The sequence below is a fragment of the Mesoplodon bidens genome, assembly GCF_964165515.1.
Source record: "Mesoplodon bidens genome assembly, chromosome: 2".
Lineage (NCBI taxonomy): Eukaryota > Metazoa > Chordata > Mammalia > Artiodactyla > Ziphiidae > Mesoplodon > Mesoplodon bidens.
In genome coordinates this window covers 64,978,465-64,994,687 of record NC_138177.1, presented here as the reverse complement: position 1 = coordinate 64,994,687, position 16,223 = coordinate 64,978,465, and the positions used below count along the sequence as shown (strand labels likewise).

General features: G+C 43.8%; 1 protein-coding gene across 2 annotated transcripts in view; it reads left to right on the top strand.

Moving 5' to 3' along the window:
* The window catches only part of PBX1 (PBX homeobox 1), a 282,674-nt gene extending 270,637 nt beyond the window's left edge, over positions 1-12,037 (top strand). Inside the window, exon 9 of one of the 2 annotated variants that reach the window (XM_081226195.1) lies at positions 6,811-12,037. In XM_081226195.1, coding sequence (XP_081082321.1) covers positions 6,811-6,903 — 93 coding nt within the window. In that variant the 3' untranslated portion in view covers positions 6,904-12,037. The remainder of the gene's footprint in view (positions 1-6,810) is intronic. The other variant, XM_081226196.1, reaches the window with a different exon arrangement.
* The last annotated feature ends 4,186 nt before the right edge of the window (positions 12,038-16,223 follow it).

Genomic DNA, 16,223 nt, shown 5'->3' with positions numbered 1-16,223 from the left:
GACCATGGCAACAGGAATCCTAGAGCCAGCGGCATGGGATAATCCAGACAGAGGACCAACTTCAGGGAAATATGATGGCAGGCAGTAGTTGGTGGGCTGAGGTTCCAGAGAAGGATTTCATTTACAAGAGCAAGTCACTACCTCATTCTTTTTTTAAAAAAATTGAAGTATAGTTGATTTACAATGTTGTGTTAGTTTCAGGTGTACAGCAAAGTGATTCAGTTATACATATATGTATGTATATGTTCTTTTTTCAGATTATTTTCCCATGTAGGTTATTACAAAATATTGAGTATAGTTCCCTGTGCTATACAGTAGGTCCTTGTTTATCTATTTTATACATAGTAGTGTATGTATGTCACTACCTCATTCTCAAATGAACTGTGATAAATAGCAGGACACTAAGCAGAAGCTAGGCAAGGGCTTAGTAGAGATGGTCACAGCCACAAGAAAGACATTCCCTGTATGAAGATACAAGTGCAGAAGGTCAAAGCAAGGAAAGCAGCAAAATTTATTCTAGCCAAACTAGGCTAGAATAAAAAATTTTTGGCTGAGAGTACATGTTCTTCCCAGACAGGGTTTTACCCAGATTTAGCAAATGAAAATACTGCATGGGACATACTTACACTAAAAAATTATTTGTTGTTTATCTAAAACTCAAATTCAACTGGGTATTCTATATTTTATCTGGCAATTCCTTTCCCAGGTCCCATGGTGGAAGCTCTACCTGCATGTGGGTCTCAGCCCTCGAGAGACTAAAGATGGGCAAAGACCTACAGGCCACATTGGGACTATGTCTATTTTGTACATTTGTCTGATTCCCAGGACACCTGAGGTGGTGACTAGGAGACCATTCCAGATGCAGGGTGGGATATCTTCCTGCTCCTTGTGCCCTGTGGAGAACACTCCTTGTTAAGATGGAACTGCAAGAGGCAGTATCCAATGTTTTTCTCAATTGCTTTCCCTAAAAAGAAAACAGAACAATATAAATATGAATCATAGTTTCTTGTCTGAGATAAGCTATGAAATACCAGATCTCCTTGATGCCTACTTATTAGCAAGAGAAACGTTCATTTCCTGGGTGTAAAAGTTACCTTGAACGCTGGTGCTACCTCTGCTTTGCATCTTGAATATTTTCTAGGTATACACAGCTCTTTACATGTAGTCAGACTGAACTGTGGAGGTCGGGGACCTGATACCCTTCTCTATGTCCATACCCACAATGGAGGATGGATGTTACAGTGCTATTAAATGTTTATTTACTTCTTCTTATGTTCCTCCAAGAGATAACTATTAAAATCTATGCTGTGTCAAGCACCATGGTAGGAACTTTGGAATCAAAGATAAGTTCCATAGCCCTGTTCTCATCATCCAGACATGTGAAAGAACAAATGCAATATGGCATCACAGGTGCTGTGATAGAGGTACATCCTGGCAGGGAGGTGCGGGCTTGGGGGGGAATGACCTGGAGTGCTTGTAGGAGGAAGAAAAGTTGCCAGGGGTCAGATACAGGCGCAAGGATACTTAAACTCAGTCTTGAAAAAGAGTCAAGGCAAGAGTGGCAAGTAAATGGATGAGTGGGGCACTGTATTCAAGGGGAAAGAAACAGGCATGAAATGGCAGCTCTGTTATGGGAATTTCTAAGTACCCTGATATGGTTGAAGTATTAAACATGAGCATTGAGTTGAAGAGTCAGCAAGGTCCAGGACATGATAGACCTGATGAGGACATTGAACCTCACCTTGAGTCCAGTAGGAAGCCATTGAAAGTTTAAACAGGGAGGTGACTTGATCAAAACTACATTTGTGAAAGATCACACTGCGGGCAGCTCCAGAGAGAACTGTAGGGGTGCCAGAATAGGCATGGGTCTGTTTACTGTTGTAAAATTTCCCAGGGAAATTTTGAATCCTTTGTCCCTAAGGGGGCTTTCCAGTAGCATTTTTTCATCCCAGAGCATCTCTTGGGAAGTGCTCACAGTATAATCTTGGGAAAAGTCTATGCATATCAGGAAGACATAGCTCTGTCTTGATGGAACAATGTTGGATGTAGGGTTTGACTCCACTGTGTGAGCTGATGTCTCCCCTGATAAATGGTGGCTGTGTGTGTGATTGTATGTGCAAGTGTGTGTGTGGAGAGAAAGAGGGAGAGAGGATGCATGCATGTTTCTTTGTTTTTCTTCCTGGCTGGCCCCGCCAGGGCCTGGGTTGTTGAGGGCCTGGAGCACGTCCACCTCCTCACCCTTGCTGAAGGCATTGCTGGTAATGGCATCTGGCCCATATGCAGATCAAGCTCAACTCGGTGCTGACATCAGCCGGTTTGTGGCACCTCAGTGTATTTCTGGGTTGCAAATGAGAGTTTCTTAGTGCCAGGCTCGCTTGGGCTGTCATATCAGGTGATGAATTCTCTGCATCAGCCGTGTACTGCTAAGGTAAGCTCAGAGGAAGAGCGGGAAAAAGAGCAGGATGGGACCAGCGGTTCTCACTCAGCCCAGCAGCCGCTGCTCTGGGCGAAAAGGGGTACTGGCTCTTCAACAACGAGGGAGAGGCAGGTGGCCCTCTGAGTTCTGGCTCGAGGAGGGCAACAGAGGAGAGGGAAGTCAGGGCTTAAGCTGCAGTTGGGTGCTCCTGTGTATGCCAGGAGGAACCGTGCGGGTTTTGCCATGCACCATCGCTCCATCCCCAGCTCCACGGCTAGCTTCCTCTACCTCCTCTGATAGGCGTGCTTTGCCTTATCCATTAGATGGGATTCTGGCAAAATGTGGCGTCTATCAAGTTATGTGGGTAGGATAGAGAGTAGTCATTTTTGTTCCTGAAACATTTTGTTCCCAAATGCCTTGAATTTGTGTTTTGAAAGTCCAGATTTTCTTAACTAGGAAATCTACTGCGTTTTGTCCTAATTCTATATTCTATTAGCTTCCTCTTCATGAGGCTCCAGGTCAAGCCTGCTGCTGGCTTAGGTTTCCCCTGGTGGATTTAAATGTTACGCAAGTCTTGCTTCCCAGGCCACAGGCTACAGAATTAACCTTAAAGAACTGGGTGTAAATGTGAACTCTCTCCCATTATGGATGCTTTGAGATAAAAAGGGCATATTTGGCTTTACAGATTCCCACCCCTGTATCCCCTCAGGGTGGTTTCCAACAGCAGCATTTTACAAAGTGACTGTGTCCCTTTAAAGGCTGGTTTGCATCGGAGAGTGAAGGAGGAAGTTGGGGTGCAGAAGAAAAATTAAAACAGAGGTCTTATTTTCCCGCCACCTCACACGGTTGTTAATGAGACCATCTTTGACTCTCACTGTTCCCAGAGATAAATAAACACACAAAGGCCGTGTTTCCTACTTAATATTCACCCGCAGTGGAGGAAGAGGGAAGGAATTGCTCCCCGGGTTAACGTGGCAGTAAGCGAGGTCAGCTGTTTCCCAAGACGGTGCAGCCTCTGAACGTCTTACATTAAAGCTGGAATGATACAGCTGAAACAGCCGAAGTGATTTACGGGAAAGCCGGTTAGGGTGGATTTGCTCGCCGTTTCTGATCTCATGGAGGCTTTAGCAGCAGCACGAGCAGCAGCAGACAATATGCCATGGTAGAAGGCACCTCCAGAGAAAAGGATCCTTCAACATTTCCCAGTGTTAGACTGGTTTGTTCTAAAAAGTACTCGCATTCATCTAACTTGAAACCCATAGGCTACAGTGTCCTGAATTTAGCAAGAAATCAAGGGTCATAGCTGGGATATCCTGGGGTAGGGTGACCCGGGACTGAAAGTCCCCCATTCCATTAAATCCCGGAGTCCTGGGCAAACTGGGGCTGGTGGTCACCCCATCTGAAGTGTGTGTGCATATGTGTCTGTGTGTGTGTTTGTGGATGGGGGGGGAGTGAAGAAAAGGCAGTTAAAGAGATTTGTTTTCTTTGTTTTTAATAAGGTTTTTTAAGGTTTTATATACTCTTCTTCACCAGGCCAACTAGCATAACTAAAATGCTGGTTTTGGTATCAGGCTGCACTAATTCCTGTTTCCACCATCTGTGAGCTCTCTCTCCCCTCTGGCATCCTGAGCACTGGTCTGAGAAAACAGAACTTTTGAAGGAAGGAGATCAAATGTCTGCTGTTTGAGTTATTTCAGCTCAGAGATGACTCAAAAAGAAGTCTCCTAGAACCTTCTGGTCAATATACAGTGCCTGCTAATTCCCTGCTAATGAAACACCACAGAGCTCATTTTTTTTTACTAATGGCTTCATTTGGGGCACCACTTACTGTTATTTTAATGGAATTATAGTATGGCTCAACAATGGTAGTGGTGGTGATTTGTGAGCAATGTAATGACATGCCTTTGTGCCACGTGCTATGACATGGACACTAGCTGCTTTAGAGAGCTTCCTCCCCTACTTGTCTCATACCAGGTCAAGTCTAAGATACATGACATTTTTCCTCTTTTATAAACACCTCACTCTCTGCTTTATGATGTTGTGCTTATGGAGCTCCTGGAAAGTTTCCTAAAATCCCATGCTACCCAGCAAACACACACACACACACACACACACACACACACACACACACACACCTTCCAGTCTATTTAATTAGTGAGTTAATTTATTTATTTATCTACCTATCTGATAAACATACACATACTAAAAAATTATTAGGATGCATATCAAAATGCTAAGAGTAATTATCTCTGGGTAGTAGGATTATGGCTATTGTACTCTTTGTTCTTTACAATTCTCCTATTTTCAAATATGATATTGCATGCATAATTGCAAATATCCTATAAGCATATCTTACTTTTATCGTCAGAAAAGATAAATGATGCTAAAAGATTTTCTTGAGGGAAAAATAAACAGAACCATGATTCTCAATCAGCCTAAAATGGTACCAAAAGAATACATGTGTTTTTGGTTGAGAGGGGAGGCTAAGTAAGATATTGTCACTCTGGTGACCAACCTAAATGTGGAAATTGAATGAATTCTTTTCTTGATTCTGATCATACTACAGAGTCTTAGGCCCCGAAAGATAGCAAAGCCTCCTGTTATAAGAGAAAGAATTCTCATTTTCCCCTCATTGTCCTCTTTCTAATCTCTCTTTAACAAACAACAGGGGAAATGGCCTCCAACAGAAAAGGGGAGTGGGTAGAGCTGCCTGACTCAGTTAAGAGATGAGATTTGAACTTGAGAGCAGTTAGTCGTTGATCCAAGATTGAAGGGCCGTGTTCCTGGCATTGCCCAGGATGACCTTTTGCCCGCTTAGTGTCCAGATCTGTTCTTAAAATGAGGTGTGTGGGGAAAAACCTACCCTCATGCTGAAGTAACTGGTGGGAAGCTGCTCTGAATGAAAAGCCTGGCTTTCCTGGGAACATTGGAGCATCATTTGGGTGAGCTAACGACAGAGAGAGCCAAACGGATGAAAAGGGCAGAGAAAAAGGAGCCTGATTCAGAGGTTAGGAAGCCTGTGTTCTGTGTCTCAGTTGGAATCCAGAAGCCTGATTTTCTCTTACGCCTGTGCTTTCTTATGAATGAAACGTGAATGGATGTTTGCTGGCACCTACAAGGGTGCCAGCCATGCTGCTAAGTACTGTGGATTATACTAGGGTGGAAGCTGTGGTCCCTCCCAAACGAAAACAATAATACCTACCCCAGGTACCCCCACCTACTTCAGGGAATAAAAGGAAAGTACAGTCAAAATAAGTTACCAGGACTCCCTAAAACCTGGTCTGTTCAGTATTAACATTTCCAGCCTTAAGAGTCTATTAACTTCAAAGGAACCCAGTGACTGGGGAAAAGAGGCCTTTTAGCACATTTACAGTTCAGTGCTTTAAAATATGTAAACAATCATGAATCAACCACTGTAGCAAATCATTCTTCAGCTATTTAATGGTGGGGTATTTTTTGAAAGGGGTGGTCGTTAAAACAGATCCTTTTAGGACACTTTTATTGTTTTAATGCATCTGGATATAGAGTCTTAGAAGATGATCTACAAGTACAGATCAAACTTGTAGCTTCCTGTCTTACCACCGTTTTAGATATAGTCACACAGACCAGTCCTTATGGTGTTGGCACCATTGTTTTACCTGTTTTATTCGTCTGATCACCCGCTTTTCAAGGCTCACCTCAGAGAATCCCTCCTCCATGAAGCCTTTGCTGATACTGCATCAAGAGGAGATACTGCCTTCATTTGAAGCTTCATGACAACTGGGCTGTACCATGTATTAGGTTCTGCCTGGCATTATAGTTCATTCGTCTGCTTGTCTCATCCCCATCCTTGAGGACCTGAACTGTATCTCATTCATCATTATACACCCTTGAGCAGCTAGAACAGAACCTTGCATAGAACAGGAGCCTGGGATCCCATAATACAGGGAGCATCCAGAGCTGGGAAGGACCTGAGAAAGCATTTGAGCTAATCTTTTAATTTTACTAAAGGGGAAGAACCCAAGGCCAAACAGGGGGAAGTGCTTCGCCAGAGCCAATAGCTAATTGTTGCCAGGGTCGGAGCTAGAACTCGGTCCCTTGGCCTGCAGGACAGCTGCTGTCATCCTAGAGCACACAGAACAATCATCTGGCGGCTTGGACTGAACTACAAAGCCTGGGAGAAGTGAGAGGTGCTAGTACCGTGTCCAGAGGCCCGCTGGGAAGAGCGAAACTCATCTGAGGGTGGGGGAGGTGGGCGTTATCAACCACAATCCTAGCCGCCCCTTGGATGAGTGTTCCCGGGTGCCAGGCACTGTGCTCGGCCCTTTACCCAAGTTGCCTTATTGTCATTGTCTGCTCAGAACAGCCACCCGATGATCTCAGAGGACTGACTTCTCTCCCTTTTTCCCTTCTAGGCTAATGGAGGTTGGCAGGATGCTACTACCCCTTCATCAGTGACCTCCCCTACAGAAGGCCCTGGCAGTGTTCACTCTGATACCTCCAACTGATCTCCCAGCAGTCGCATCCCGGCTGACCCTGTGCTCCAGTCGGGGCCGGGCCAGGAGGGAGGGTTTCTCAACGCTGAAGCGGTCAGACTGGAGGTCGAAGCAATCAGCACACACAATAAGAGTCTCCTTCTCTTCTCTTCTTTGGGATGCTGTTTCAGCCAATCTGGACACTTCTTTATACTCTCTTCCCTTTTTTTCTGGGTAGAAGCCACCCTTCCCTGCCTCCAGCTGTCAGCCTGGTGTCCATCATCTTCCCTGCCCCTTTCCCTCTGTCCTAGACTCCCTGGGTCCCTGCCCTCCATTACATCCCTGAAGGATATTTTCAACAAGTAGAGGAATTTAAAGAGAAAAAAAATACAAAGAAAATAATAGAAGTGTTGGTATGTTTTCATGCTGGTGGTTTGAGGGGCCAGACTTACCTCCCTCGGATCCCTTGCTCCCTCTGTTAACAGGCAGTCCTTCTCTGTTTCTCTCGTTACTCTCACTACCTCTTAGCAGGAATACGCCACATTGCCCTGCTCATTCCAGGCCGCCCTGCCTCCTCTTGCTCTAACCTCCCCGGGGGCGTTTCTGATTAGAATACAGTTCCTCCTCTTCCTTCTCAGCCCCAGGTATTCTTTGGGGGCTGCCATTGCTGGGCTTCTAGAAGTGCCACAGTTTCTGGTTTCACCTCTGCTAGGTTGGTCCCCAGCAGGAAGTCAGGCAGCAAGAGAAGGCTCAAGGAACAAGAACGGCAGAATTCCTAGAGGCTTTTGCATCTTCCCAGTAACAGCTCTTGGTTTCAGAGGGACAGTCTCTGGAGACTGTGCAGTAAGCGGTGTTCAGAATCTACTGCAAAACCAGGTCTGAGTTAGGCATGGTGGTGAATGCATCACTACGGAGTAGAAGGTTCTTATCCTGCAACACTTTACCTATCCCCTTTCTCTCTCTCTCTCTCTCTCTCTCTCTCTCTCTCTCTCTCTCTCTCTCTCTCACACACACACACACACACACAAGCATACAAACGTAGGCATGTGCACAGCCTCACACATTTCATTTGCCCCAAATCAGGCACGTGCCACGTTCAAATACCTATATTAGTAACCATAGCATTATACCTTGTGAGCCCAAGAGAGGGAATTAACAACTCTGAGTGAAGGTCACTGACACAGAGAAGCAGCATGTGCCTGGGGCTTCCAGGCCCCCAGCATGCACACACCAGAAAGACATACACAGGACTTGATCATGATGAAGGCCAGGTTTCCAGTATAAACTAATCCTGTTCTCACCACCTCTGGAGCTCTCAGGGAGCCACACACAGTACTTACAAAGTCTACAATGGATTTGGTTCTGTTTTGTTTTTGTGTTTATGTTAGGGACATTGCATTAATTATCCAAAGTGTTATATGGCACCACATTCTTGTCCTGGAGGAGAAAGATGTATAAGAACATGGCTTGGGCAAACATTTTGCTTGCTTACTTTGAAGACCTGAGAGTGATGGGGAGCAGGGAGGTCATGCTTTCAGTGAAATCATCCATGATTTTTATTCCCTGGTAATATCTGAGAGTGAAGAGTAGGTACTAGAAAGCTGTCCTCATGTCGCCTGTGCACACATTCTTCAGAGCCAACTGTGCCAGCAATAAACATGGCAGCTCTGTCACTTGATTAAGTGGGAGGTGGTCAGATCTCTTGGTGCCTCATTTTCTTCATCTGTAAAATGGGGGTTATTATGCCTGGCTCATCAAGAGGCTTGTGAGAGGCAGAAGTTCACTTCATTCATATCCAATCTGTAATTGTGAAGTCAGGGGAAGAAGCATCCCTAAGATAAACTGGTTCATGCCACATAGGGACAATAAATGGCTTTCCTGGTCTAACTTCTGGTTAACATTAGTACCCTGAGGTCATCAGCCTGATGACAAAGAGAAGGGTTAGTGTTCTTCCTTCTGTTTGTTTGTTTTGGTCTGCTTGTTTCTTAGAATAGAGATGTTTCTAAATTGGAAAAAATGGGACCTGGTTCTCTTAGCTTGTACTTGAATCCAGTATGTAGCCTTGTAACTACTTAGTCCCTGTCACATCTACTATGTTTGGGAGGCCTCCGGGAGAGGTATAAGACCCTGAGGGGTGAGAGTGGCCAGCTAACAAGGTCATGGACATTCTGCATGACACTTCAGTAATGATTAGAAAATGTTCCTGTGTGTGGGTCTTGGGAGGTGGGGGGTTAACCTAAGGAACTAGAAGGTATGTGTATTTGAAGGAAATGCAAAAAGTAAATATTTGGCAAGATGGCATTATGCCTGGATGACTAAGATCAGTAGAAAAACTTTCTTCTAACCTGCGCCATAATCAGATCAGGGCTTGGTAAAGAGGATTCCTGGAAGAAGCCATCTTGTGACCATTCTACAGTGATTAAAATCAGTGGAGAATTTTGTCTGAGTGGCAGGGATCTATTGAAACTACCCACAGAGGAATATGGTGGGATCGTATCCCCCTGATTAAGGGCAAAGTACAAAAGGGACACAAAAGGGTTCTCTTGGAAACAGGAAGAATGATTCCAGATTTGGGTTGAATGATTGCCATTTTAAGTTAATGAAAGCGATCAGAGCAGTGCTACCTTTGCACAGGCAGTTTCTCTCCCTGCAGCAGTTTGCACTGATCACCTCTCACAGCATCTTCCCCACCTAGCACTTCACGCAGTGCTCTTCACATCCAGTACCTTTCCCACGATTTCCCCTCCTCGCCTACGATCACATCCAACGTGGCGGCCACCACATCTCTTTGCATTAAGCGAAGCATGAGAACACTGGCAGCGGAAGGATGGGGATGGAAAGTAGTGTGCCTCTGGAAATACAGCTCCCTGGGAATTCGTATTAGGTCAATCCTACAGATACCGAAATGTGCCCCAAGACTCCTTCATTTTCTGATGGAAGTGGGAGCGCTCTATTTTCCCTGGCAGATTTCCCCTGAGAAGTGATACTAGCCCTAGGGTTTGCCCACCTTGTAACTCTCCATCACATCCTCCTTTTCATCCCTAACTCCTCCCCCTGGCTTGGAATTGACTCCTGTGTGGTACTTTTGCCAAGTGACACCTTTACATTTATTTTTTATTTTGCTGTGGTGGTGGTTCTTTATTTACCGTTTGCCTTTTCTCTCACATATCTTCCCTGCCCCTCTTTCCTTCTGAGTTTTATTTTTCTGCCCAGAAAAACCTGACTTCGATACCAAAAAAAGATGAAACTACAGAAACTCAAATTTAAAAAAAAACTTAAAAAAACACAAAAAAATACTCAACGATTCTTTCAGCTTTATTAACATTTTCCATTGTTTCTTGCGACTCGTGTCTCGTTCTTTGTAGTATTGATGATGAACATTTGATAATGAATGTTCTTGTATATTCAGATAAAGAAAAAAAAACCAAAAAAGCGGTCTGAATTTAATAGTGTTTATAATAAAAATTTTAAAAATGACCCTCATAGCACGCAAAACAGGATGGGGAATTTCCCCTCTTCTTTCTGTGACAATGCACATCATTCCTGCATTAGTTTTTAACACCGAACTACCTACATTCACCATTTCCCCCATTTTTCTTTTATTTTCTTGCATTTGTGAATTAGTTCAAGAATGCTAGAAAAGTGTCGAGTTGTGCACATCCATTTCCTGTTTCACAATGTTTAAAAGTGACAGTAATTCATTTTGTAAACTAAAAAAAAAAAAAAAGGTTGGAATAGTGAGCATAATAGGTACAGCCTAACACGTTATTATGTTTATTAACTTTGCGACCCAGAAATAAATTCTTTTCTTTTCTTTCTTCTGCTCTTTAAAATATAAAAAAGAAATTATGTTTTGTTTTGTGTTATTTTTGGTTTGTTTATGGGGGGGCTTTTTTTAATTGTCAGGATTATGGTCTTGCTGTTTTTATTCCTTAAATATGTATTTGAGGTGATGTGAAAAAATGACATTTGTGGAATAGGCTGTTTCCTTGTACTTCTGTTTGCTTCAGAATTCAGTTGACTTCAAAGATCAAGCCCACAATGATTCATATTTTTCACCTGCATTTTTTGGAGTGTGTGGCATTCTTGCAATCCCTGAGAAAAACAAAGGCAAGGACTTGAGTTTTCTTTTTAGCCCTTTAGCAATTCAAGGAATTGGTCCAGGGGACCTTTTTATACTGTAGGGAAAGGTTTTTGCCTTGGTTGATTGTGAATGACACAATAAAATGCTTTCTTTTCTTTCTTCTTGATTAATAACAACATTCCACAACTCTTTTCAGCTAGAGAGGATTTTTTTCTTCCAATAGAATCCCACAGGAGATCCTGGTGGGATGTGCACCATTGGCTGAGTAGACTAGATCCAGGAAGCCAACCTAGAGTCATTTGGCCTACTGATCTTTTGAGCCAGACTCAGTGCTGTTGTTACAGTGCTGAGCAGTTACACCTGATTCCTTGGCAGTGCGCCTCTTATTAACCTCTGATTTAGGCAGCTGATTAAAGCAAATTGTCAAACTGGCTTGATTTGGAATGTTTTTGTTAAGTTAGGGGAGAAAAGAAAGCAATATTATCTGGAGGAAGCTTAATTTAAATGTTTTTCATTCAACAGATGATTAAGCATTCAGAAAGCAGCCAGAACCCAAGCAAGAAAAGTTAAGAACACTTTAGGAAGTGTTTCTACCCAAACGCTTGCACTCTTGTTTTTAAGTCATAACAAAATAATGACAAGCTTTTCACATCACCTTTATGGTTTCAATCCCTAGCTCAAAGCTTTCTGGAATCTTTTATTTTTTTGTAAACTTTTTTTTTCCTTTTGTTAAAATTAATAAAAACATTCAATGTTTTCCCCCTTTTCTCTCTTTTTACTTCTTTTCTTTCCTTTGGCGTTTTCAATTATTTTGAAGTGCTTTCCTTTGGTTTTTGGTTTTATTCTCCCGCTCCCCCTCCCCTGTTCTTATTATTCAGAGTATAAACCTGCAAAGCTCTGCTCTGTTTTGGTTTTGAAAGTTTAAGCTTTCCTGCTTCTATGAGAGCACAGGCTTCTGTCCCTTTTGATTCCAACTGAAATTTTGTGTTCTCTAATGATACTAACACGGTGTAGGTTTTACAGTCTCCTAATTTGTACTGGTAATGCATATTCCAAATAAATAGTTTCTTTTGTTGCAAAAAAGCATACTTGTATTTTGTGTAAATTTATACCTGCTGGAAGCTTGTCTTTCCCCAAAGTAAGACATGGGTTAGTGTGGCTTTAAACTGTGACCCTCATCATTTTAAAGTCTACATTGACAGTGGGGCAAATGACCTTGCATCACTTACCCCGAAGTAAGAAGGAAGGAAGGGAGGGAGGGAGGGAGGGAGAGAGGGAAAGAAGGATCTTTTATGTGCAAATATTAGCTGTGCTATAGGAAGGCAGAGCACCCCATCTTGTCTGCTTGTCTGTGATTAGCTCCCATCCACCAAGCACCAGTTAAAATATCAGGGTGATGTTCCAGAATAAATTCTAAGTTTCTGAGTCACAGCTGTTTGCCCAGTGGTTCTCCTTTCCTTCTCTTTGTCTGCTGTGATCTGGTCATAAGGAAAATTGTGGTAGCCAAGAGATGCTTCAGGGGAAGGAATCTAGGTTAGAAACACTACCCAGTTGTAGGCTCTCTGAAGTATGCTAGCTAGATGCCACTCCACTAGATGTACACGCCTACCGTGTGTTATGTCTTCCATCCCATGTGAGTATCTCTCCCAGTGGTTTGTCTGTACCCACACTGAGCCCCGACCTTTAGGGTTGTGGTCTGTTACAGAGTTTGTTGTCTCAGAGTGTTCTGGCTGGACCACCACTTCAGCCTTCACTTTCCGTCAAGTCCGGTGGCCAGCAGTCACTTCAAAGCGTAGTGGTCTAAAGCTTTCAAATCACAAAATCGGGTATGCTCAGCACTCCCCTCCCCCAACATAGAGTTCTACCTGCCTATCCTTATAGACTATCACAACCTTCCCCACTTAAAACAAAAAGTAAAATCCCAGTATTTCCACCACCCTTTGTTATCCAAAATATTGCCTCCCTTCTGGAAAGATTCAGCGTGGAAGATGGCGCAAGAGTTCAGTCGTATGAAATCATTTAGTGGGTGAGCCAAGGAAGGTGTTCTACCCTGGATCTCTGCACCAGAGGCCCGGGGAGAGGACTGAGGCTATGCTCTGGGGGCTCTGCTCTCACGCCTTGCAGAAAAGCTCCGACAGTGTACAAATAAAGAGAGCAATGGATTTACTCTCTGGGTCAGTCAGACACAGTGAGACACAGTCTATGGCTTCTAGCCTTGGGCAGGCTTCCGAGGCTACCCCGGGCAGTGTGTGGGTCGGGAAGAGGAGTGGTAAAGGGCCACATGCTTGTTCTTGTTATCCTCCTGGGATCCATGCAAAAGAGCTTAGCTCACGCTTCTGGATTCCTCTGAATAGATTATAGAGTCCATTCATTATGTCCAGGTGACACTCCAAGCCCAAATTCCCTCTCTCCCATGATAACCAGCTGTACTGTTCAGGGTAGCTCACCAGCATTGACAGTGAGCACATCTGGACAGCATAAAAGGCACCAAGTGCTACAGTACATTTGAATATAAATCTCCAATTAATATATATCCAGAGAGAAATTAAAGTTTAAAGTAAAATCTCCCTCTCTCATAACCTAAAAGTTCTAAGAAATACTAGCCTACAGCTCTGCCTTTCCTGATCTCCTACTGTGCTCATTCATTGTCAGCCAGAACGTGCACTCCATTGCCAGAGGTAGAGTCAAGGCCTTCTTACTTTTACAGCAGCAGCAGAGGTCCCTTCTACTGGAATGGGGGTAGCTGTTTCAGTTCCTCCAAAGTTCATCAATCCAGACTTGAATTTCTCTGGTACCCCACTTTTCCTAAAAAGTCACTCAGGAAGCATATGAACCACATCCCAGGATCAGCTTCCTCTTAGAGAATTTAGAAAACACAAGCAAAGTCCAGACTACTAGAGCAAAATTAAGTTCCCAGAACCCAGATCCTGGTACCACATGACTATTGCTAATGAATGACTGGATCAGAGATTTGATAATACAGGGAGGGCGCAGGAAAGACAGAAAACACATAAAAAAGTAAAAAGGAAATCTTTACTTCAGTCTTTACCATGCCAGTTGACTAGTATCAACTGCGGTGTTGAGAAAAAGCCACCAAAAAGAGGTTAACTTTGCTCTCTGCTTCCTATATCCTGGGGCAAACAATCCAACCTATGCATTCTGCCTCCTCTCTCAGAGAATGACCTTTGAAATATTCATGTCTTTGTGAAAAATTCAAAAATGTAAAATGGGTCCCTTCCCACCACAGGCTACTTGAGGCTCCCTTCTTCCCTCCTGGTATCAATTTACATATTTAAGATGAATCGCAATTTCCATTTCCCTTTAAGCCTCCTGTTCCTAATCCCAGATACATTTATCCTGTATCACTGTGAATTCTCTTCCTTCTCCAATTTCTCCAGCTTGTGACCCACTCTTGTCTCCACTGGAGTTGGTGTCCAGTTGCTAAGCCCAAGCTTAGGTTGACATTGCACAATGCCGACAACAGAGGTGATGTCCCTCTATCACCTCTGCCCACAAAGCCTCTCCTTCCTTCTGCCTTGGAGTCCTAGGCCTTGAGTGTCTGGTGCTGCTTCAGTATCAGCAGAAACATTCCTTTCTGCAATCTCTTTGATGTTCACCCTAATGTTTCTCTCTCCTATTGTTCCCCAACTCCTTTTAAGCAGAGCCAACAAAGTTGAAAATGATGTAACCCAGTCACATCCCTTCTCTGTCTTGTGGACAGCTCCCTCTCTTTGTTGCTGGCCCCAGACATATGTTCTCCTAACACACTTTTCTAAACTCTATTTTGAAAATTGTTTCCAATGTTCTGGATCTGTCCAAGGCTTCCATTGTTCAGATACGTCCTGCTAGCTTTAATCCCTTACGTGGAGTCAGGCTCCACAAGAGGTGTCTTCCCATCACCCACTCAGGTATTGTTTTCCCAACAGGTGTGTTCCTGCCCTCCCCAGTCCTCCCATAGAGCACCATCTCCATAGAGCAGCTTCATAACACAGGACATGTCTGAGTCCCTCTACACAATAACTGCTGTGCTGGAATTCAGTAATAATTCTTGAAGTATTTTACCAGGATCTTCTCGATTTTCCCCTTCAAATGTGTCCACATTTTCTTATATCACCTAGTGAGACCTTTATATTATTTATTTATGTGTTTGTTTGTTTATTTTTTTTGACTGCACCACATGGCACGGGGGATCTTAGTTCCCTGACCAGGGATCGAACCCCTGCCCCCTGCAGTGGAAGCACAGAATCTTAACCACTGGACCTCCAGGGAAGTCCCCTAGTAAGACCTTTAAAGTCATCCATGGGAGCATCTCTAATTGATTTCATGACCCACTCCCCATCTGCTGCATTCAGAGGATCTTTCCTGGAGCCTTTGGTGTGAGGGATACATGTAGTTTGCTCACTGAGATCTTAAAAGCCAGACCACATAGACTTGAATCTCAGCTCTGCTACCGTCAGGTTCTTTCTGACACTACATGAGAGGTTTTTATCTCATACCAACCCCAATTCTCCAACATTCCAACACCAACTGGGTGTCCTGCAATTCGATTCAACTCTGACAACAACTACCCAGATTTAGCATCAAACAGCACAGGCTTAAGGGCTCAGTTCCACAAGACTACCCTCACTTCAGATGCCAGCTGCAAGTATCAGGTCACCCATCCTTCCGACTGACCAGTTATAAATTGGGAGTTCCCACAACCCCCATCTCAGATTTGATCATTTGCTAGAGCGACTCACAGAACTCAGGAAGCTGATGTACTTACACTTACTGGTTTATTATAAAGGATATACAGATGATCATCCAGATGAAGAGGTACATAAGACAAGGTCTGAAAGGGTCCTGAGTGCAGAATCCTCTCTCTCCGTGGAGTTGGGGTGTCCTACCCTCCCAGCATGTGGGTGCCGTGGCTTAGAGGTGTTTATGGCAGTATCATTTCATGCATGCAATTGATTAAATCGTTGGCCGTTGGTGATTTTCTCAATCTCCAGCCCTTCCTCCTACATGGAGGTTGGGAGGTGGGACTTAAAGCTTCAAGTTTCTCAACAAGGCTTGGTCATTCTCTGACCAGCCCCCATCCTGAAGATATCAAGGGGCCCACAGACTAAAGATACTCCTATCACATAGGAAGTTATAAGGGTTTTCGGAGCTCTGTGTCAGGAACCAGGGACAAAGACCAAATATACATTCCCCATTATGCTACAACTATTTACTAGCTTTGTGACCTTGGATAAATTGCTTAATCTCTCTATGCCTCAGTTTCTTCACC